Source organism: Acipenser ruthenus, chromosome 17 (assembly GCF_902713425.1).
Source record: "Acipenser ruthenus chromosome 17, fAciRut3.2 maternal haplotype, whole genome shotgun sequence".
NCBI lineage: Eukaryota > Metazoa > Chordata > Actinopteri > Acipenseriformes > Acipenseridae > Acipenser > Acipenser ruthenus.
Genome location: NC_081205.1, coordinates 32367966 through 32392508, shown reverse-complemented (window position 1 = coordinate 32392508; position 24543 = coordinate 32367966). Strand labels below are relative to the sequence as shown.

General features: G+C 41.7%; 1 protein-coding gene across 6 annotated transcripts in view; it reads left to right on the top strand.

Moving 5' to 3' along the window:
• The window catches only part of LOC117423634 (lipoma-preferred partner homolog), a 113970-nt gene extending 89701 nt beyond the window's left edge, over positions 1-24269 (top strand). For all 6 annotated transcript variants that reach the window (XM_034039700.3, XM_034039695.3, XM_034039699.3 and 3 more), the window contains 5 exons: positions 2673-2808; positions 10441-10610; positions 19205-19383; positions 20642-20762; positions 21676-24269. In XM_034039700.3, coding sequence (XP_033895591.1) covers positions 2673-2808; positions 10441-10610; positions 19205-19383; positions 20642-20762; positions 21676-21804 — 735 coding nt within the window. In that variant the 3' untranslated portion in view covers positions 21805-24269. The remainder of the gene's footprint in view (positions 1-2672; positions 2809-10440; positions 10611-19204; positions 19384-20641; positions 20763-21675) is intronic.
• The last annotated feature ends 274 nt before the right edge of the window (positions 24270-24543 follow it).

The following is a 24543-nucleotide window of genomic DNA, read 5'->3' as shown; positions in this document are numbered from 1 at the left end:
ATTATCTTTATTGAATTAAAACATCTTTGTGCAATGTGTTTATTGGAGCTTGGAGAGCTGGCTGTTTGCTATCCTTGCATAGCTGTGTATATTGTTTTTTGGTGAATTTTCATATTGTGATACTAATGGCAACACAAAACCCAGGTAAATAAATATGTTTAAGGTTGCGTTCTTTGATCAAGCTGGATGCGTTGTGTCTATCAGTTGGCTTTCTAATTTGTAAGTGCCAGGAATTCAAATGTAATTAATGTATGTTTGGAATTAACATGGGATTCATGTGAAGTGATGCGGAGATTGTGTCATCATGAATAGGCATTTAATATGGGATTATAAAGAGAGGCACATTTTGAAAGCTACATGCAGATCTTGTAGATCTCTTTTTTTCATGATACTGATGACTCTAATTTTATACTGACATACTTGTTTTAAATCGTATTTCCTGGAAGAAGAAAGAGAGTGCATATTTTGTTAACAAGGTTTTACTTTGTAATAATTTTCGGGTAACCCATCATCTGAAAAACGGATCTCCCTGTTAGAGCAAAACGAGATGTAGAGGAATGTTTCTCAAGAGGGACTTCAAGAGATTTAAAAGAATCTGAAAACCCACTCTGTTGAACCAGATCATTAAATGCTCAGTGCACTGGATGCAATGCACCATACGCTGTGCCAGGTTATGCAAGAGTCTTCGCTCTGCACAGCTGCTGCTTAAATATGTAAAAGAAATGTGCCACAGACCCGACGTGGAAGTACGAGGAGAATCAGGTGGCACTGCTCCAAGTCAGAGCCAGTGCGTTGCTTCCAGCAGGGCCTGATTCACTGTGTTTAACTTGATTAGCGAGCTTGCTAATTGTTTCCCAGTTCCCAGTGCTAAGTGTTTCCCAGTTTGCATATCACAGAGTTTGGGCTAAAAGCTGAAGAGAGTTGCCCAGCAGTTAGAACAGAAGATGCTGGTTTCCAAGGCAAACCCCTAATTTACTGGATTATCCTCTGCCAAGTCCTTTCATCTCCCACCTTGAGTCCTACAAACAAAAGAAACCCTAACCCTAACCCTAACCCAGGTCTACGGTGCAATTCAGTTAATAACCCCTTCATCAGCAAGAATATTCCACTAACATTTGGTAAGCTCTTAATTAAGTAAAGAAGAGGGATATACTTGACAGAAAAACTGAACTGATGTTATGATGCATCTCTGTATGTGTTTAATTAAAGCCAATGTCAGGTCCAGTATTGTACTCTGGTTTCAAGTATAGTGTATATATAGAGTTTTCTAGCAGCTTGTTTACAGTAGTTTGCACATATATTGCCATTAAAAGGAAGTTGTGTTTGTCTAGTTTCTTTATTAAGATTTTCTTTATGCTTTTCAGACCGCTTGCTGTATAGGAAGTCTGTTTGTAAGATCAAGAATGTGCTGAGGAGCTGATCTGAGTCGGAGTGTGTTCAGAAGGGCTCTCCGTCACAGCTCTCTTCTGATGAAATGCTCTGCTGCTGCAGGCATCGAGAGGGATATTTTCTGTAAGCACGGTCCGCTCTCTAAATCATGAATTCCGTTATCATGTAGCATACGGAAATATGCCATTCTCCTTTACTGAATGGTCGGCTCCAACTATTCAGTTCAGTTTGTAGCACTGTACTGTAATTCAGGGTGTTGTCTATGATCTTTCTGAATTAGACTTTCTGAATGAAACCTGCACACAGATCCTCTCTCATATTTCATCCTTCATATTTGTTCATTTAGCTGCAGCTAATCGTAGGAAGAAAGGAAGGGGTAAGCTTAGTCCCAGGACAGTGCCATAGGCTTGAAATGGATCTGTTATAATTGGCCTCCTGTCTCCATAGGGGTTAAACCGGACTCATTTGAATGCTGAGGGGCAACTGTCGTAAACATAAAGTTCTGTGCTTTTTTCTTTTTTTTCTAATGCAGCCATTGTAACATGTTGAGACGGCATTGCGTTTTATTAGGCAGGGAATAGAAGGCTCAAAGGTACAGTCTGTGCTCTCTGCCCCAGTAACCAGGTCACACACAGAGGGGGTTGTTCGTTAAACCTAAATTTAATTTAAGTGTCGCTGGATTTTTTTTTTTATCTCAGGCTGTAAGTAGAACCAAGAAATTGAAGTTTTGACTGCAGCTGCTTTATCATTTTTATTTGTATTTTCTCTTCAATGCGTGGTTGTCTGGATGGATGTACGCCGGTCTGCATATTGTATATCTTACATATTGTATGGTGCATCCCTGGGTTTGAAATACTTTCCTGTCTTGATGGTTGTCTGGTAGCTTCTGTTTGCTGAAACTGTTTGGTAAGAGAACAGTGTGAGCCCTGCTGCCTAGCAGATGTTTGATGTAATAAGCAAGATGTGGACCCAGCAGGTTTTTATCTTCTTTTTTTGTGTTTTGTATTTTTAGCACCACCACAACCACCACAGCTATTGAAGAAGCCACCAGTAGCAGAAACAAAGCTCCACTTTGCGCCAGTCTGTACTAATAGAGTACAAGATCTCATTTCTGTGCATTTTGTTTTAATTTTAGTCCCTTTCTTGAGCCTGCATGGCACATCAGTAACCCTGCTGTGTTTTAACCCCGGTGGGAATGCATATGGCCGTACATCTGTGCAATTGGGATAAAGCCTGCAGAGCTGATGTCACTGACATGCTTGTATTTGTTCTGTGTTCTTCAGGGTGGTTCCATGCCCCCCATGCCCCCTGGCCCTGTTCCCAGCCATGCCACAGCAGCCCGACCCGAGGATGAACTCGAACGCCTCACCAAGAAGATGCTGTACGACATGGAGCACCCTCCCTCCGAGGAGTACTTTGGTAAGAACAGGCTTTTGTTAAGATCAACCGTTTTCAGGTCAACCACAGCAGGGTCACCTGTTCCAGGTTTTATTGCCAGCTTGATTAGCCACAGTGTATAAGCTCAGGTGTGTCTTATTAAACTCATAGTAAAACCAGGAATACACAAACTACTATGCAATGGGAGCCTTATTTCCACCCCTCGATCAGTACCAGGAATGTGTGATGGTGCTCTGACATGAATGAAACCCATTGATAGCACTTGATTTCCTGTACCTTTTTATGGTACATGCATTAGCACCCTGCATGGAAAGCGAGTTTTAATATGTGTAGCAGAGGAAGGGACAGAAAACCATGTTTCTTTGCTGGTTGTTCTCAAACTTGCTGTGCTATTGCAGTCAAGGTGAAAATAAAACGTCTGGAAAATGTCAACAAAATCTTATTAGAAATAAAAAAATCAAAAGCATGGGATATTGTTGTTACCCTGAGCTGCTGTCCTTGAATGTGTTGTTAATCCTGACTGTGCTCCTGTATTAGTGAGAGAAAAACAAAGCAGGCAGTGTTAAACTTGCCTGTTCTGTTTGCATCAAGGCCCATGAATAGGTATATAACTATGGTTACTGGAGTGTGTTCATTCTTAATTATCATATAAATAGCTCTTTTTTGCTTGGCTTAACATCCATTTACAGCTCTTATTTCCCAAATCGAAAACAACTGATTCTTTCTTATTTTTCTTTTTTTAAACCAAACTGTGATTCCGGTAGGCTGGCTTGTGAGCCGTGAATGAGAGCAGGCTCGAGAGCCCCAGCCTGTAGTAATCTCGTTGGCCTGTGGTGTGGTGTGTCTGTGTGGCTTGCTGTTCCAGTTCCTGCTCTGTTGAAGAGAGGGAAACACAGGTGTCCCATCAGTTATGCGGAAGACAAATTACCTTTTAATTGGTCATATATATATATATATATATATATATATATATATATATATATATATATATATATATATATATATATATATATATATATACTGTATATATATATATATATATATATATATATATATATATATATATATATATATATATATATATATATATATATATATACAGCTTACCAGTAGATGAATTTCCTTGTTTTACATTTAAAGGTGTTATCAATTTTCTGTTAATAGGAGTCTCATTTCCACCCCTATACACTCAACTGTGTGTTAGATTATGTTTTCATGCCAACCCCAGATCTGTGTCAGTGGGTGAAACCAGGCCAGCATAGATTAGCTGCTAAGTGGGTGACATAGTATGTAAACTAAGATGGCAGCACATAATCTGAGATAACATCACGTCTGGCAATTCCACAGAAACTCCCTGAGCTGAGCAAATGTATGTCAGAGTGGCTTAGTGGTGGACTAGATCACACCATAAAGACGTGTGTACAGCTCAGGCCAAAAGTTTTGCATCACTCTATTGAATGAACTAATTTAGCTTCTTAAAGTTGAATTACAGGGGCGGATCTGAATGCAGCCGCCATTTACATGTTTACTGTCAGAAATAAACTGGAGACTAACATGCACTGCTTGATGCAAGGCCTTCATAACCTTGGGCCCTTTATTCATTATTTAAACACGTTCACGTCGATTTGAATAGACCCAGTGAAGTTGAAAAGGAGAGTTAATTGAAATCGGGCAGTGTATTGGTTAAGAAGAGGGTTATATCTAGTATAACTCTACTCAAATCTCCACGGTGTATAATGAGAGGTACAAAAGCAAAGCCAGATGAAATAACACGCATGTTTGAACCCCTGTTCTAGCATTGCCCAATTTCCTGAGATGATGCTTCCACCTGATTGAACTCTCACAAACCAGTAATCAAATGCAATGCTTCTGTTTGCTTAGCAAGGATGTTTTACCTGGACAGCAGCGTAAACTACACCGCTCGTTTCCATGGAGATCTCTGGGGGAGTTACCAGCAGGGCACGAACAATATATCGGTGGCACAGACAAGAGGTGCCGTATATAGGTCAAGGCAACTTTTGGGTTAATCCGAACTCCGTTTGCGCACAGATTGCTTTGTGTGCTTAAAAGAAAAGAACGCTTTCAAACTGAGTGTATTAATAGGATTTCCATCAGATGGCTTTTTTCTGCATTGTCCTAGTTATTTTGGATAAATGTATTTGCATATTATTTTGTTGCCTTCAGCAAACTCTTTAAGTTTGCTGTTTTTAAAATCCAATTCCCATTTGTATGTGTCATAATAAGAAAAATGAACACTGCGTTGAAGTGCTGTAGCACGTTCCTAGGACAGCAATACTTCTACTTCCATCAACAGTTTGTACACTTTTCCCCCTCTTCTTATCTTTTATGAAAATAATAAAGCAGAAGCTTCAGAAGCCCGACTTCAAATTCAACAGCGTCTTGTACCACCGAAGACTCGATTGCCGTTGAGGCTCAGCAGACACTTGCACGTTAATGCAAGCACAGGCAGTGTTTGTTATCAGTATCTAAAGTTCTCTCTGTCTGAGAGAACTTTAGATACTTTAGTTCCTTTGCTTTCATTTCAGCACAATCCCTGGAGCAACTGTGCATGATATGCACACAAAGTACTACACCAGGCTTTTAAAGTTTTTATTTATTTATTTTTTTTTTTTTTAGTACAGCGTGTGGGCACCGTAGCTTTATCACAAATAAACATTCACTGAAACAGTGGAACTCATCAGTGGAGTTACCCACAACGTAAAACTGCCATTGACTCTCCTGAGCATTTCAATCTGGAGAATTGGGTGTTTTTTGCAAAACATCTTTGTTGTGTTTGTTTCCTTATGCCTGTACCACACTACAGGAGAGCAGGATCTAGCATCCACCTTGTTCTGTGCTGTCAGTGTGATATTCAACCTAATTTCCTCATCATGATAGCTTGTCTCCGTGACAATGCTTTCTAGACCGCCCCAGTGAAAAGGCCAGTGAATTGTATGGCTGGGTGACTGGGGGACTTGAAGAATTAAATATGCTGGGTAAAGTTGCCTGCGGTGGCTTACTCAGTGCATTCTGATTCATTCAAGCTGCATTGCCCTCAGCAAACCTTCTCGAAATTTGTTTTGTATCTCCATTATTGTGTGTGCACATTGGGGCATCAAGTGTATTTGTGCGTTTTAAATTGTATAGCACCTCATGAACAAGGATTCTAACAGCACAGCTCTTTCTCTTTATCCCACTCACATTAAGACCCATATCCAGAGAGCCCCAAAGCTTTGCACAAGACCGTAAAAAGGGTTGAATGTCCTAATATTGCTTCATCAAGCCTTTCTAGGTGTCGACATAATCAAACATCGCCTTGTTTGTCTTGTAACGAACGTGGCTGTGTCCCCCTCCTCCCCCTCCCCCTCCTCCAGGTCGTGCAGTTCTGTTTAAATATCAGCTTGGTTGCCCCAGCTGTTTGTTCAGTTCTCAGGCTTTGTCCTGCATCAAGGCTGTACAAATGTCCCAGTTACGAAACAAGCCAGTCTATTGCTTGCGATTATACCCAGCTGGCTGCATTCGATTTGCCAGCAGTGCACTTCTGAACTCACCTGTGTGATTTCCATCATCTTTGCTCTTTCTGCATTTGTTTTCCTGCATTGTCTCCTCCCGTTTTATTCAAGTCTGACTGTTATAAATACTCCCCGAGATAAAAAGAAAAGTTTGCAGTAGTTGTAGTTCCTGTATACTGAAATGGCGCACAACTCTGAGTTGACAGGTACAGGATCTGTTCTGTCATTGCCTCTTATGCTCTACTGATCATAGGAGTAATGGCAGCATTTATAGCAGTGCCACTGGTGTCTCTCTGGCATTGAAAAAACATTATTCTATTTATTTTTCTTTTTTCTTTTAATTCTCCTATATGATGTTCTGTATACTCCGGGCATATCCCACGATGATGTATGATCTTTTGTGTGTGTGTGTGTGTGTATAAGAGGAAGAACACAGAATAACATTTTGAAGGTTTTATAACCTCTTCTGCTTTTTTCACTTTTCTTTTGTTTTCTGGATGATTTCTAGATAGGCCTTGCAGAAATGTCAGCTGCTGCTGCAAGGAGTAGCTCGCCCCGGCGTGTGACCTCCCTGCCTCTTAGGGCACGATGCCCATGCAGGAAGCACAGACAGGAAGGGTGCACCTGATGAGCAGACTGAGATACCCACCCAGGGGAATGTGGGTCATGTACATTGTAGCACAAACCTTTGCATCTGCATCCATCTGTCACTTTTAGTACCATTATAATATCCGATTGCTGCCGACAGTTTAAAATCCTCTTTTGATTAAATGTGCCTCTCCTCGTTATTAAATATATAACATGCAATTACATATACTGATTGTTGCTCGGAGATGGTACAGCAGTTTCTGTGACGAGATAAGGCATACTTGCCAACATTTGGAAACTGTTCAGGGGGACGCTCGTCTCCGGGGGGGGGGGGGGGTGGGGGGGGGCGTCATAAGCATCATACACATGGGAGGAGTCATACGCAAAAAACACTCATTATCATATAATAGACGTATCCCCCCCCAACTCAACACGACACGACCATCATGACAGTAAAAATAGACATAATGAAGCGTTCTTACCTTTGTGTAAGTTAGTGATCAGCAGATATGTTCGCCGCACAAAGAGCACAGCGTCATTTTCACTAACTCTACTTTGTATGGGTAAATATCGGGGCTTTCTTCCTATGCATCGGGACGCGGGACATTTGCTAGGAAATCGGGACTGTCCCGACCATATAGGGACTGTTGGCATGTATGCATAAGGAAAGGCATACTTGGCGTTAGCCTGGCTGCAGGCCGGCTTCTGATTCAGGAAGAGCCGACTGCTTTAAAACACCCTGGCTGATCCAGGACTGTGCTGTTTAAAACACACAGGCGCGTGTGCTGACCCAGGGCTGTGCTGTTTAAAACACATGGGCTGATCCAGGGCTGTGCTGTATAAAACACACGGGCACGCGTGCTGATCCAGGACTGTGCTGTTTAAAACACACGGGCTGATCCAGGACTGTGCTGTTTAAAACACACAGGCTGATCCAGGGCTGTGCTGTTTAAAACACACGGGCGCGCATGCTGCTCCAGGACTGTGCTGTTTAAAAGACACAGGCTGATCCAGGACTGTGCTGTTTAAAACACACAGGCTGATCCAGGGCTGTGCTGTTTAAAACACACGGGCGCGTATGCTGATCCAGGACTGTGCTGTTTAAAACACACGGGCGCGCATGCTGCTCCAGGACTGTGCTGTTTAAAAGACACAGGCTGATCCAGGACTGTGCTGTTTAAAACACACAGGCTGATCCAGGGCTGTCCTGTTTAAAACACACGGGCGCGTTTGCTGCTCCAGGACTGTGCTGTTTAAAACACATGGGCGCGCATGCTGCTCCAGGACTGTGCTGTTTAAAACACACAGGCGCGTGTGCTGATCCAGGACTGTGCTGTTTAAAACACACAGGCGCGTGTGCTGATCCAGGACTGTGCTGTTTAAAACACACGGGCGCGCGTGCTGATCCAGGACTGTGCTGTTTAAAACACACTGGCGCGTGTGCTGATCCAAGACTGTGCTTTTTAAAACACACAGGCGCGTGTGCTGATCCAAGACTGTGCTTTTTAAAACACACAGGCGCGTGTGCTGATCCAAGACTGTGCTTTTTAAAACACACAGGCGCGTGTGCTGATCCAAGACTGTGCTTTTTAAAACACACAGGCGCGTGTGCTGATCCAAGACTGTGCTTTTTAAAACACACGGGCGCGCATGCTGATCCAGGACTGTGCTGTTTAAAACACACGGGCGCGCATGCTGATCCAGGACTGTGCTGTTTAAAACACACGGGCGCGTGTGCTGATCCAGGACTGTGCTGTTTAAAACACACTGGCGCGTGTGCTGATCCAAGACTGTGCTTTTTAAAACACACAGGCGCGTGTGCTGATCCAGGACTGTGCTGTTTAAAACACACGGGCGCGCATGCTGATCCAGGACTGTGCTGTTTAAAACACACGGGCGCGCATGCTGATCCAGGGCTATGCTGTTTACAAGGTGCCAAAAGGAAAAGGATTTCCGAGATGTTTCCTTTACTGTTTCTGCAGCTTGGTCCCAGTGGAAATGCTTGGCTTTCTTTTCCATGCAGTCAAGTGCGCTTGCAATCTGAAGCCAGTCATTGGGCCATGTTTGTTTTTAGTTTTTTTTTGGCAGTTTGTACCAATTACCTCCTGTTTTAATCCACTTCAGGATATCCTCCCTCGATGATGCATCACATTTCACTAAGTTTGCTAAAGACACTGAACACAGCCCTGGTCTGGTCTGGTGCACTTGTGCTATGAGTCTGCAAGTCACTCAGTACAAATGCACTGCACAGGGATGCACTGTAAAACTTACAATATAAGAGACTAAGGGTTTGATTTGATCAGTCTATACCCTGCCAGGATAAGCCACCTCTGGATTTAATTGAAGCTCTTTACAGCGCTGGGGAATCCCCCCTGGATGGCAGCAGCCACTTCTTTCTAGGGTGATCCCTGATAACCACTTCTAGGTGGTTGATGCGATCCAGGAGGAATCCCCGGTGCTGTAGACTGCATCAAGAAAGTCCAGCGCTGGCTTATCCCTGAGGGGTAAAGCTTGATCCAACCGACCCCTTAGCATGACAGTGCAGTAGCATTTGAAATCCGGGTTCCCCAATGCATGGGCGTTTTATTATAAAGGTGCTAGCACTTGTATGGATGAAATAGGTTAAAATATTGTCTTGCAAAAATACAAGCACACTGCCTGAGACCCTAACCCTCTATTGATTTTTGAAGCCTTTCTAACGGTGCTTGAAATGTATACCGTTGAGAATATCCAAGTCGTAACAGCTAGTCTGCCTGTCTGTTTTTAATAAAATTAAATACACTTAAATGATCACTCTGAGTTAGAGAAATCTTTAATCTAAGTTCAGAAACAGTACATTAAAGAAAAAAGAAAAATTCAGAAATATCTCCATACTCATGCATTCAAGATAGCGTAAATGAAATTGGTGGTGTCACTAATTGGGTTGAAGATATCTTCAATTGAGTTCAAGACACCGTAACCCAATTAAAGATATCTGAAAGCTGGGGCTCATAATTCTCAATGAGGAGCTCCCATTGGAGGAATAGCAGTGCTGTTAACCTTCATCACCAGCGGAGGCAAACTGCTTCCACACTGAATCCCCACAGCAATAGCAGGACACTGTAAACCCAAAGAGACCAGTGCGACTCTGTGTGTTATATTGTGATGTAAATACTAATACTGTGCCTACCTTTAGGGGTGAAAGATGATATAAAAGTGAGTCATTTAATCATTATCTGCTATAGGGGCACCAAATACCAGTCCAGCGCAACACTCAAAAAGATGTTTATGAATAAAATGACTTCGTATTTTGGATGAAACTGTAAGAAAGCAAATGCATGGCGTATTATAATCACAAGCTCTCCCTTTATAAGTCAGCATGGTCGTGGCTCTCATTTGTCCATTATTGCCATTCCAAAAGCACTTTCGTTCTCGTTATAAAGCTAAACAGTAGCAAAGTCTCTTAGCTATGGCTCCCGACTATCGCATATACAGTGCTTTTGTATGTATCGGGGTCAGGACTGTACGGTGTTTCACCCTCCCCCTCCCCTCTCCTTTTCTCTCTCTGCCGCAGGTCGCTGCTCGCGATGCTCGGAGAATGTGGTGGGTGAAGGCAGCGGCTGCACCGCCATGGACCAGGTCTTCCACGTGGAGTGCTTCACCTGCGTGACCTGCAGCCGCAAGCTCCGAGGACAGCCTTTCTACGCCGTGGAGAAGAAGGCTTACTGTGAGCCCTGCTACACCGTGAGTACCGTGTGCAGCACGTACAGCAGGAAGGACCTCACACTGATGCTGAGGGTCCTGCTTGTTTGTAATAAAAGGGTACAGATCAGTTGCAAATAGGGCTCGCACTGCTTAGCAGAGAGCAATACTAGTGTTTCGGGGGTATCTAGTGAAAGGCACACCTGGAATGATCCTCTAAATACTGTAGATTGACACTGCATTATTTGTACAAGACATAGAGTGAATGATTTCAGTAGACTTTAATGATGAATCACAGACAGGGGAAGTAAAATAAATCATAAAATAACCGTTTTAACCACAAGATATTGCATAACTGAACTGGATTAAACTATCCTTTGAAATTCATTTCCTTGTAGAATTGTATTTGGTGCATGCATGTGTGTGCATGTGTGAGTGTGTGTTTCTGACCAGCTGGGAGTTTCATATTTATCTTAGGAACTTGGTAGGGACATTCATTAGCATAAGTTCTGTAGGTCTCCAAATAGTACATTCATTTGTACACGTTACAACAAACCTTGTTAATTGTATTGAAGGACCCTGTTACAGTGAAAGCATTAGTGGAACTTACTCAGTGAAGCCAGAGAGGAAACTTTTTTATGGCACAGGGTAAGCATTCCCTGAATGCCGCACAGCATCTCTTAGAAATGATTTCCACATTTTAGATATAACGGTTCACTTGCTGGGTCTGTCTAACTTCACAGCTTGTTCTGAACTGAACACATGGCAGTCAAGTGACTCGCCTGAGGTAGGCTCTCAGTCTGTCAGCGACAGAGCTGGGATTTTAATCTTTACATTGCACTGCCTCCCTGCCAATGCAGGACAGCACCAGACACTCAGCGCCACTTCATTTGTTCCCGACAGTAAAACAGAGTGACGCACACAGCAGAGGAAGAAATAACTGATACGCAAAGAAAACTTGAGTGATACGCAAATCTATCAAGAGGTACATCTGATAAGCATTCAGACTTCGTGAAATTGCACTTCAGATGTGAAGCAAGTATTAAAGTCAAATTAAAACCCCCAGCTTGGATAACACTTCCCTTTGTAGATTTTAAATGACAGCCTTTTCCAGTTTCACTGCCAAAAATACACTTTGAAAACTCTTTTATGTCTTCAAACAATTGAGCTAATCAGAAAAAAAGGGGAATTAATACGAGTTCCGGTAACTCTATAACACAAGACACATTTAATGGTAGCAGGAGGGTGATGGCACTTCTGTAAACTTGTGAAACTTTTGTTTTTGGTTTGTGTTTTGGATAGGGCAGGTCAACACTAGAAGCCAGTACTAATAATTAAGTTATTTGTTCTTCCAGAGAATATCAAATATTTTATCAAATAGTCCTCACAAGGCTGTAAAATATAGTAAACATACTATAGAGACCAACACTTATCTATTATAAGTCAGTGGTTGGAAAACTCACAACTTGGTTTAAAAAGCATCTGTTACCACCGGAGTACTTCATACCAGGACTAGCACTAGGGGGCGGCCCCTGGTAATCTGGGTGAAAGCCTGACTGCTGTTGAACGCCTGTCAGTGCTTCAGAAACGGCCGGTCTCTCTGGTTCAGTTCATTCAGGGATTTGAACAGCCTGCTGCTGCACTGGCATGTTATACACATGCAGCAATCCATATCCTCCCTGGGATATCATAAAGAACCATCAGACAGACTGCAAGGGTCTAAAAAAACTAAAAAAACGGGGTGTCCTTTGTCTCTCCTGTCTTGGGATTCTCTTCAAAACAATGATAATAGACCCTGTGTTGTACTGAGTGTACTAGCAGAGGATTAAGTCAGTTAGCTACTTTACATTGCTGTTGTGGATAACAGGACCAAGCAGAGAGAGGTACGGAACAATGGGCAGAAAGGTTCTAGAACTACCACTCTGTGTCATAGAGGGCAATGCAGCCTATAAATGCTGTTGTATTACCTGCTTTGTATGGTTTTCATCAACAAGATAACAGTAACAGCTGCAGAATGCGACATTTTCTCTCTGGGCCCTACGCCTCTCTACTATTAGGGATTCAATACAAGATGTTAAACTCTGCGGAGACACAGCAATCCCAGGTGAACAGTAGAGAAAAAAAGCAAGAGAGTCAATCGAGGAATCTTTAAACTAAAAAAGGAAAAACTTTCTTTGACATTGCCACTGGCTGCCTTTCCTTTGACTTTGTATCCTAATTTGGCCAAAAGCAGAGCTACTGTAGCTATCGATTGCCAGTATATGATACCCATGAGGTCTGAAATCACACAAGGACATGGATCTGTTAGCAGGTTCGAGGTAAACAGCATGTCACGTCTGCTATACCAGTGAAATGATTGGTTACGGGTTTGGAGTTATCAAGCTGCACTGTTTATTTTATGAAGGTAAAATAAAACAGTTAAGGTTAAGAACCTGTTCTTCAGTTGTCTAATACTAGTCCTCTGATACTAGTCCTGTGACACTAGTCCTCTAATACTAGTCCTGTGATACTAGTCCTGTAATACTAGTCCTGTGATAGTCCTCTGATACTAGTCCTGTAATACTAGTCCTGTGATAGTCCTCTGATACTAGTCCTATGACACTAGTCCTGTGATACTAGTCCTGTGACACTAGTCCTCTAATACTAGTCCTGTGATACTAGTCCTGTAATACTAGTCCTGTGATAGTCCTCTGATACTAGTCCTGTAATACTAGTCCTGTGATAGTCCTCTGATACTAGTCCTCTGATACTAGTCCTCTGGTATGCCAATTCTCACCTAAGGAGCTGGGCTTGTGGTGAGTGGGCTGAAGAAACAGTCAGCCTTTAACTCAGTAAGTCACGAGTAAAAAATGAAATAAACTAAATTATTTCCTTTAGAAACCGAAGAAGAGAAATGCAAATCATTACCTCCCACCTGCACGTAATAAGAACAGTTCTGTGAACGTGTATCGTCTTGCACTTGATGAATTTCTCTCAGTCACTCAGTCTTGTTTGTGGCACCTTTACTGTGTGATGCAGCATAGTGCTCTAGAAATGAAAACATTTACACTGAGACAGCGGACACGGTGTGAAGCAGCATAGTGCTCTAGAAATGAAAACATTTACACTGAGACAGCGGACACGGTGTGAAGCAGCACAGCGCTCTAGAAATGAAAACATTTACACTGAGACAGCGGACACGGTGTGAAGCAGCACAGCGCTCTAGAAATGAAAACATTTACACTGAGACAGCAGACACGGTGTGAAGCAGCGCAGTGCTCTAAAATGAAAACATTTACACTGAGACAGCGGACACGGTTTAGATCAATAAAATATATAGCCCTTTATGTGACACGGTTAGGAAAATTCAACATCAGACAGTCTGCTGGATTTAAACAACAGTGCATGGATAGGTAGGTTTGAATACATACACACCTGAAGGGTTGCAGTTTACAGTAAAGCCTGGAGTTCAATTTATATGAAAACAAAAGTCCACTGTGTATTATTATTATTACTGATAACATTACATTTCAGAAAGGTTTTCATTGTAGAGACTGTCCACATAGCCTCAGTTTGTGTCTGTTACCAGCTTATTATAGCTGGAATAATTCCAGCTAGCACTGACAGATAACTGCCACTGACACCGAGACTCTACAGGCACCGTTCCTGTATCACCAGTTATCAATCTAATTACCAGCACTCCTTAACATTAATAACAACATTTAAAAAGCGTCTGTGCAACAACAAGATGCTGCTGCAAAAAAAAAAAAAACACCTGAACTAGATTTGTAAATCTGTACACAGTAATTGAGTAAGCGTGTCATATTGCATGTTCTGCTATTAGCGTTTAAGCATATATTATTGATGGACTGTTGGTCGTACTTCAAACTGTATTGGCCAAATAAAAGATATCATTTAAGCAAATCAGATGGAGGAAAAAATTGTCTGCATGGAATCTGCACAGTAATTGAGAAACACAGTAATTTGAGCCACAGCAGGACCCTGTTCATAAAGCACACAGTGATGGAAATAAGACTCTTATTGCATAGCATTTTCACCCATTCCAGGTTTTACTATGAGCTTGATTAGACACAGTGTAACCATATGAGTGTGTTGTACAACCAGGACTGGATCAAACTGCTATGCACTGCTATGCATCCCTAGCGTATTCAACTAACTTTTTATTTAAATAGTTATGGTACAAAAACATTTCAGCAAACTAGAATTACTGATGCGTAATTGTTTGAATAGGCTGTAGAATTAATCTAGAGCAAGGATACTCTAGGCTGTACATTGATTAGTTACACATGAATCTGTTATATATGTGCTCAGTTCCACGATTTGCCTTGGATTTGATGTCAGCATGGTACATTGTTGTATCTGTGGTCTCTCCAAGCAGTCTGTAGAGCAGTGGTCTTCTATGCATTGTGACTATGACTTGCATTGTGTGTGTAATGTACAGCAGGGCTGTCCAAAGAATGGCTCTTGAGCAATAGAGGGCATAGCTTGACAATATGTCTCTCTTGATGAAGACTGGAAGTATCCCTTTGAAGGATCATAATGGGTTTGGGAGAAGCAAGTACAGACAAAAGGCATTCAAAATGTATTTTTAAAAATAGATGTTAGTACATGGCGCGTGTTTTATGGGCACAGACATATGAAAGCTATTTCTTAGAGCAGTCTGTATGAACCTTATCAGTTTTTTTTTTCTTTTTGTATGCCTTTGATACTGTTCATTTAGGGGTTTGATTTCAGTAAACTAAACTTTTCATTACGTTAATGTTTTTTGTATTTGTTAATGGTGTATCTGGCTTGGAGTGTGTGTCTGTGTATTTTACTGTGTTGTTGGCTGGGGTTCAAAACAGTGGGATGTCAGACTGGTGTATTTCTATTGTGTTGACTCAGCGGTGAGGAGATAGCTATCTCTGCAATTGTAAAACGTACACGTTCGTGCCAGTTCTTCAATGTGGAGTGTATTGTACACATGAGCTCTCTTGTTTTGCTTTGTACAGTGCTCTGGGGTGCCATGGCATGAAGGGTGCTATATTAAAGTACATTTGTCTTGTATTTGCAGTTTCAAGGTGGTAAATTTGAGGAAGACTGGTCATAGTGGTTTTGAACTTCAGGGTCTAGATTCAGCGTACAGGTTTTTCTAAGACTAGGATTTGAAGACATTTCAGTGTTTGGTGTATAGAGTAAGCATACAGGGCGCTAGGCTGATTTCACTCTTTGGAAATGTCACTTTTACTTTTGATCTTTTTCATATACTGTATATTATGTTTTTGTTTTTTTTGGCACAGAGTAGACTTTCTGTTTGTCCTGTGGCTTTAGATAAATAAAGAAGTGCTTCTGGGACACTGCTGATTTTTGCATTGCAAATGATTTTAATTTGGATTATGGTTTAACCCCAGGCACAAACTGTTAAGTGTGTGCGTTTTTTTACCTCATGGAACCCCAAAGTACGTACAAAATGTTTACCCTCTGCCTCGGACGCCTTATTGATATTTGATTTATCTGTTAGGAGCGAATTAAATAAGAGGCTCCAGATCACGTTTTGAATGGTCCTGAGTTTGGCAGCCATCGCAGTTTCAGAATGCTGGAGGCTCAGATAGCCCTTTCCACTGGCACACCCAAGCCGTGAGGCATGGATGGCTTTCCGCTGGCACTGCGTCAGTCAATGCACTTGAGGAAGACCAACAGCATGGTGTGCAGAGAGTCGTTTCAGTTGTATTCAGTAATAACGAAGAAAAACACAACCATGACCTCTGAATCCGCCATTCTCAACTCAAACACAGCGGCTCTTAATACAGAGCCATGTCGATGAGTTCTTGTGCGCTTCACGGTGGAAACACGGCCAGTCTCTTCCTGTGTCTTGGGTGTACAGTGGAAAAGATGTAGCAATGGAATTGACGAAAGGATCACTGTTGATCACCTGCCCGATTTTCACTCACGCGGCTGAATAGTTATTGTGAAGATGCAAATTCCTGACCCTGGTAGTTATGAAAGTCACATCATAATGCATTTCATCATCAAACTGTGTAAAACTCAGGGTAGATTCAGGATTTTCAGGTTGATGCACTTTCATTTTTTGCTGCCTGTGTCAGAAGACATGGTTGGAGGTTAAAAAAAAAAGAGTTATGAAGAATACCCTGTGGTTGCTTGCTTGCTGATGTGTGTTCATTTCAATATTTTGGCGTACAAGATATTAACAGCAAATCAGAATCAAAACCGGGGCTAACATTGACTTCAGCGCACTCTGCTTGCCCCTCACTCCAGCAGATATTGAGAAACAAGCTGACCTGCATCCATTACACGCTGTCTGCCCAGACGCTTGTTTAGGCTCCCAGGCAAACACACTGAGAAATGTGTCCGGCTGAAAAGCGTAGATAGGCTTTAACGCACCACGGTAGAAGGGGAAAAGGGAAAAACAAAGAGTGGACGCACACCCACGCAGCATTGCCGAGGAGCCGGACAACAGAGCAAAGCTTAAATCAACAAAGAAAAAGGGAAGCGGCACACTCAAACATGCTCCTAAAGGTTTTCAAATGTATTGAGAAAGAAACCAACATTTCACCGGCAAAGCTTTCATTAGGGTATGAAAGTACAGAAAGTCACTATTCCCTAGACATCTACAGCCCTCTAGTGGGCTGTTCCATTTCAGTAAAGCATCAAAGCACAGAAGTCTGCAGGGTTACTGCCATGTTTTGGCTTTTTTTTTTGTTTGTTCTTTTCAGCTGTCCTCGAAAGCTTCTTTCTGAGAAACAGTTACCACTGCAGTAAGATTTCATCCAAGCTTCAGGGACTGCCAAGGGCACACTTACTTCTTATAAAAATAATTAGCGCTGGATGTTTTTAAAAGTAGAAAAATAGTATCAGCACATACTGTATTCTCTCTGTGCCAGCTTCCTCTGGAGTCTTCACTATCTGGCAAATGTTTGTTTGTTTGTTTTTTTCCCCCACAAGCGAGATTGTGTGTCTCAGGCATGGATGTAAAGAAGTGTATTCAAATCTAATCGGTAGGCTTGCCAGAGAGAAATGCAAACCTCACACACCAAAAATTAAAGCCAGTCCAATGTGTCTTTGGATTTCACATATGCAACAGTTTAATCTGCTATTGCTGTCGTGTTCTTATATATCATATGGGAGCATAAGCAAAAACACACACTCACAATATACACAACTAGAATGGTAAACATAAAGGAGGCAGGTGAAGACTTGTGTCATTTTAAAAGACAATAAACACCAGTCAGGAAATACTGAATAGTGGGGCACGCAGTTTTCTCAGAACTAAAGCCACTTTGTGGCTTGGAACTTGGTTTCAGGCGATTAGGTTTTAGGCCACTGCATGGCACACCCTTCTGTAAAACTGTTGCTTGAAATAGATGCATCCCAACAGACCAGTATGTAGCTGTGACACTAACCAGCTGTAGTAAACCAGAATTCTGTGTTAGTCAAAGCCCCCTGGTGGACAATAAACGTATTACTGACTGGATTCACCCAATCTGTGAAATCAGCAGCACATTGTTTTATTTCTGTTTTTTTAATGATGTTTGTTTGTTTTCTGAAATATCTTGAAGAAGAATATGCTGCTGTTGTTTTTTTTCTTTCTTGTTATATTGTGTTCTGGCTCGCCTCATTTTATGACGTCAGTTGTTAAATTTACTGCAGTTTTGAAAACAATGTGTCCAAATTGTTATTTTACTTACAGTTTAATACAAAAACACATTCTTAAGCCAGAGAAATATGTTTGTAAATAAACAGTCGTTAGTGTGTGTTTGATTTATTGATGTATTTATTCAATGGTGGAGCCTTTTATATACTCCGAACCAGTTTGCAATTTTTATTTCCATTTTCCTCTCCCCTTGCATTTAGAGCCCAGTACCGTTTCCATATTAACCATTCATGTTATTCTCGTTTTTCAGGAGATCAGTCATAACTTTGCCCTGCATTCTTCAGCCCTTTTGTTTTTCTTTCACTGTTTTCATTATTGTTGGTTTTATGAAGTCGATTTTTGTAATACGGCACAGGTGAACAGCACTTCATTGCTTTACCTTAAGTAACTCCTCTCCTGTTTGTTCAAACTGACTGTCAGTTGCCTTTTTATTCACCAGAGGTCAAGATAGTGTGGGATGACCCCCCCCTTACCTCACCCCACTTCTAGTGAATGATGTTACCTGCGCTGCTCTACCAGAATGTTACATAACGTTTATGTGAACATAAGATTCAGTCGTTGATGCATTGCTGGTTGCAAAACTGATGCAATTTCTTATTGCTGGGATGTCTGGTGATTAGAGCGCAAAGGCTTACGGTAGGCAAAGTAAAGCAGAGGTGGACAAAGTTGGCTCTTCCAGTCCTGGTCTTTGTTTTCTTCCGAGTCTAAATGGTTTAATTTAATTAAAACCTCCATCCGAAACCTGAAATAGTCCCTGATCTCATTTTATCTGGTAAGCATGGAGTGGAGCCCCCCAAACTGTGAACACATATGTAGAGCACCACAGGTCTCACCATCCCCCCAAACTGTGAACACATATGTAGAGCACCACAGGTCTCACCATCCCCCCAAACTGTGAACACATATGTAGAGCACCACAGGTCTCACCACCCCCTTGCCTTTTCGTCTTGCCGGCCTGAGCGAGCGTTTTGTGTGTTGCCCGCAGAACACTCTGGAGCAGTGCAACGTCTGCAAGACGCCCATCATGGAGCGCATTCTACGAGCCACGGGCAAGGCCTACCACCCCCACTGCTTCACCTGCGTGGAGTGCCACCGCAGCCTGGACGGCATCCCCTTCACCGTAGATGCAGGGAACCACATCCACTGCATCGAGGACTTCCACAAGTAAGAGCATGTTGGTGGCTATACAGGGATGGAAATAAGACTCCTATTGCATAGCAGTTTCACCTATTCCAGGTTTTACTAAGAGCTTGATTTAACCACAGTGTATAAGCTCAGGTGTTTTATTAAAGTCATAGTAAAACCAGGAATGGATCAAACTGCTATGCAATGGGAGTCTTATTTCCATCCCTGCTATAGAACTCCCTGTGACTTCTTTAAGGCCATTCTTTAAAATGTTCCAAGAGGGAATTTGTATATTATTTTGCATTAATACACGTCGCGTCTTCATTCAAGTAGATGTGGTAGGATTCCTGCAGGGTCTGCATGCAGTCACTGATCATTGCATTTTCCACACCTGAAATATCATTACTGTTCGCACTCTGCAGTTGCAGCTCTTGGTGTGTCGTAAATTAGAAAGCCCAGCTGAACAATTACCGATTCACTATATTTAGATTCTGATTCCTGTTACTCCTGCTCTGGGGACTGTGAGAGGAGAGGGCCTATGCGTGCGCTGCCTTCGCCTTCGGATGTGCAAAGAAAATCAATCTCTAGTGTCTGATCTCTTTCACCCGCACCAAGTTAGTAACAGAAAGGGGGTTTGCAAAAGTTCACAAACAGCTTTTGAAAAACAAATACTGAACAATGGTAGCTTTTTTACGTTCATAGCATGCTTTCAGTGGGTTAACTGTTCAAATAAAGGGTCACGTTGCACTGCACAAGAGGCGCTTTGAGAGAGCAAGAGCTAGAATAACATGTTTCAACTAACGATTCCCATCCTGAGTTTGCTTGATCCCGTTTCAGCTTGAAATGCTGTCTCCAGTATTGAGACCAATTGGAGTTCCCATCAGGCGAGCACTTAAGCTAAAACGACTTGTATTCTGGAAAAAACTGCGGGTCCAGTAACATGGATAATACAGCTGGTTTTGCTGTGCTTAATTGCCTTCCCTGGTTTTTGTTTTTAGATGTACTACGTCTACACTGATCAGGCTTCAATGCACATGCCGTAGCTTTTGCTACATTTATATCAAAACAGAATGTTTTTGAATAATTGTGTTTTTGTTTTCCCCTGAGCCTTGCTTTAATCTGCCCCTGTATTTCTAATGCTGTGTCCTGCTGTTGACCTGACACTAACCCAGGCAGAGAGGCTGTGCTGTGTGTCTCGTGATGTCACATGGTACAGACCCTGCACTTTGACACGGCTGTGCTCTGTATCAGACTGTCCTCTCTTGCAAAGACTGACCAGGCTTTTGATCCCCTACAGGAAGTTTGCTCCGCGTTGCTCTGTGTGTAAGGAGCCCATCATGCCGGCCACTGGTCAGGAGGAGACTGTCCGCATCGTGGCGCTGGACCGCGACTTCCATGTGCAGTGTTACCGCTGTGAGGTCAGTACACATTCCACAGGGCTTTTAATTGTGTTGCTTATGCAATTGCAGGGATGGACATAAGACTTTGCATTGCATTGCAGTTTCACCCATTCCAGGTTTTACTGCAAGTTTGATTAGCCCCATTGTATAGGTGCAGTAACAAGCTCAGGTGTGTCTTATTAAACTCTTAGTGAAACCAGGAATGGATCAAACTGCTATGCAATGGGAGTCTTATTTCCATCCCTGAGTCGGATAGCACAGACATTGTCAGTATGAGCTTTCTTACATAGACCCATGCAATTTCCTCACACCCAGTTTAATAAGAACACCTCTTTATAATTTAAAAGAGCAGCACCAATGCCTACCTGCTGGGTCAGACACCACCTGTTTAGCCCACTTTGAGCCATATACTCTACACTATAAAGTCAGTTGGTGCATGTAAATTTGACACAAAAACTAAAATGTATGCAATTCACTTTGACTGTTAAAAATCAACCCAAGTTTGTGGATTTACTGATGTATAAAACCGTTATGCACACAACAAAGCAATGTTTGATCTGATAAGCAACATCTTTGTATCACGTTGTGTCTTTGCATAATGTACTGCATGTGCGATAAGAAACATAGCTCCACTACAGATACGATCAAGCAATCAAAACATCTAACTGTTCCACCCTTCTAACAGTTCACTTTAATCAACCCAATCTAACCCTGTTTCTCTTTGCCATCAGAATTCAGCATGACGGGCTAGAGCAGCTGAAAGCTCATTTGCATTTTATCAGGCTCATAAGAAAATGTCAGAAAAAAAAGAAAAAAAACGGAAACTGAACAAGCAAAGCTTGTTACCTTGTAGAGGTGCGACAGGGATGGGATTCAGGGATGTGTCTGTGGCTGGGAGTGATTTCTAACGCGTTCTCATCCCACACTGCAGGACTGTGGATCTCTGCTTTCAGAGGGGGACAATCAAGGCTGCTACCCGCTGGACGGACACATCCTCTGCAAAACCTGCAACACCGAGCGCATTCAGACACTGACCGCGAAGGCCAGCACAGACCTCTGAGGGACCACACCTTACCGATAGAAAGAAAGAAGGATCAAACTCACACAAAAACACACAGTATAAACAACACAGATATGTATACACGCAATCACATATTTTATTGTAATTCACATTCATGTAAAATGTCAGCCCTTTCCGGTCCAGGTTTTAAATAAAAAAAGAGAGTTTTGTAGGGTGTGTTTCTGACATCAGACATGGTCAAGCAGCGAGTCTGGATTGCAATTCAAAAGCTCCTGCTGTATACTAACCTGCCATGCAATCGGGTTGCCCTCATGAATTTGGAGAGACTCAAGCTGCAGGACAAAAGAAAATTAGAGTTTTTTGTTTTTTTTCCAAGGTCCTAAGTTTCTGAGACAAATTCGTTTTAAAGTTGCTGAGGAGTTAACTTCTCTCTTTCATTTGCACAGGTAAAGGTGCTTTTGCTTGTGAGTGCTTAGCACAACTCGCTTTCTCATAGCTGGGTTTGAACCAACACCTTTCTGTACTGAAGCCCAGAGCTCAAACCAACTGGCGTTATGCATGCCACATTCCATTCGCTGATTCCTTCAAACAGCTTGTCAGAGAAATGAAATGACAGAACTGTAGGCCCTGCTGTCAGGGCTGCGTGTTTGCGTGTCCAGCGACACGGCTGCATGCTTGCTGTACATGCTCTTCAGTGTCAGAAGCACACCATTTCCATGCTGTGACTCCTCGTGCCTTTCAGGTTAGTTGTGCAGAGAGCGTGCACTGCACCACACAGTGTCACAAATGGACCATGCGTGCCTTTATAATGTAAATGTATTATGATTTGGAAAGGGTTCAACAAAAAATAATATAGTAAAATCACACCGTACTCACACACACACACACACACACACATATATATACTGTATATTAATCACTGAGAACCTGGAATTAACTACAGTGACTTGTGTTGGTCAACCAAGGCAAATATGCAAAGCTCCTTCCATGGGACAATTGCACGGTACACCCTTGGCCAGCTGTGCTATTCAGTGCTTTGTGATATCAAAGTGGGCTAGTAAATAGCCACCGATATACTTGTGTGAAAGCATGTTTACTCCAGTAATGTTAAATCATGACTGATGTTGGTTAGGACAAAGTGGAGAGCCTTTTTTAATGGATTTTGGACTTAGTTGATTCCAAGTTCTTCTTTTGTTTTTATTGTTAAAATGATTTATCTATACATATGTAGTAAACAGCAACAAGAACAATAATGTATCTATAGCCGTGTCGAAAGATATAGCTCATTTCACCAAAGATTGTACTTGAAAACTTAAAACAAAATCGCTCTCTCGCTCTCTCTCTCGCGCTCTCGCTCTCTCGCTCTCTCGCTCTCTCTCTCTCTCTCTCTCTCTCTCTATATATATATATATATATATATATATATATATATATAATCGATATGCATTTACAATCATTTGCATTGACACTTTATTTAAGAGCTATGCAGGTTACTTCGCTATAACTGTAATGTTTATACCAGACGGATGAAAGCACAATAAGCGAAACAAAGGGTTGTGTTTTAACAGGTGCAGCTGTTAACGTTATCCAGATTCTTTTACATCCTCCATTAAAGGCAACAGAGAAAATCAAGCTATTGAATGCAAAGAGATACATATTGAGCCTCCTGTATCAAGTCTTCTGCCAGATGACATCTAAAACCGTGTTCACGTGCTTGATTGCAATCCAGAACGTGAGATCTGGGTATGTTGTCAATGGGAATGTATGGCATTCGCTTATTATTGATACAAGCAAACCCACTGGTATAAACACAATATATCATGTTATATTATTATGTAATCTTTTCTATTTAACTTTGTTCCTATAAACTTTTTTAAAACTTTTTATAGCCTTTTTTTTTAAGGTCTCAATTAAGAATATTATAGAAACTGTGATTGTGCTGCCAGATTATAAATTGTCCAGAATGCTGTCAGAATAATATCGAGTGATTGCTTCCCACTGAGGAATAAGTGTTTACAATCAAGTTGAGGAGGATATCATTCACAATGCAGTTTGCTGTAATCAGCTGGAACCTGACAATGAAAGATTGGCCTGCTGTAATATCCTGATTGCAGCAAACTTTGGTAAAGATGCTGAATCACTTGTTTGTTTTTTTGTGTGTTTTTTTTAAATCTATTTTAGTTTTAAAGATGTTGATGGATTTTTTGTTGTTGGTGGTGGTGGTGGTGTTTGTTGTTTATTTGGAAGCCTTTTGTGATTCAGGGGGGCAGAGCAGTGTCTAAATGCAAGTCAATGACTTTGTGCCTTCCCTTTTCTCTGCTTCTCTACCACCTATACCACCTACTTAGTAATGGAAGTGATACAATTTCCTGCTCAGGTCATTTCAAATCTCCCAGTTCTAAAGACTAATCTTCAGCTTGCTTTTCTTTATGGACAGCAGATGTACAGGAATGCTCACTCGTGTCTGCCTAAAAATAAACGCCTTGCTGCCTTGGGGGCACGCCTGGATGTCTTTGTGTGAATATACATTAAGATCCCACATGCATAAAATGCTTCTATATGTTTATTATACAAGGATAAAGCTTCTGCGTGTTTATAGTGGAACCCTGAGATTGGTCAGAAATATCGAGTCTTTCAAGGTAGCAAATTGGGGGTACAAAATAATATATATATATATATATATATATATATATATATATATATATATATATATATATATATATATATATAATTTAATATAAAGTGGCTGTTGTTGTTTTGTTATTTTTAATTGCCCAT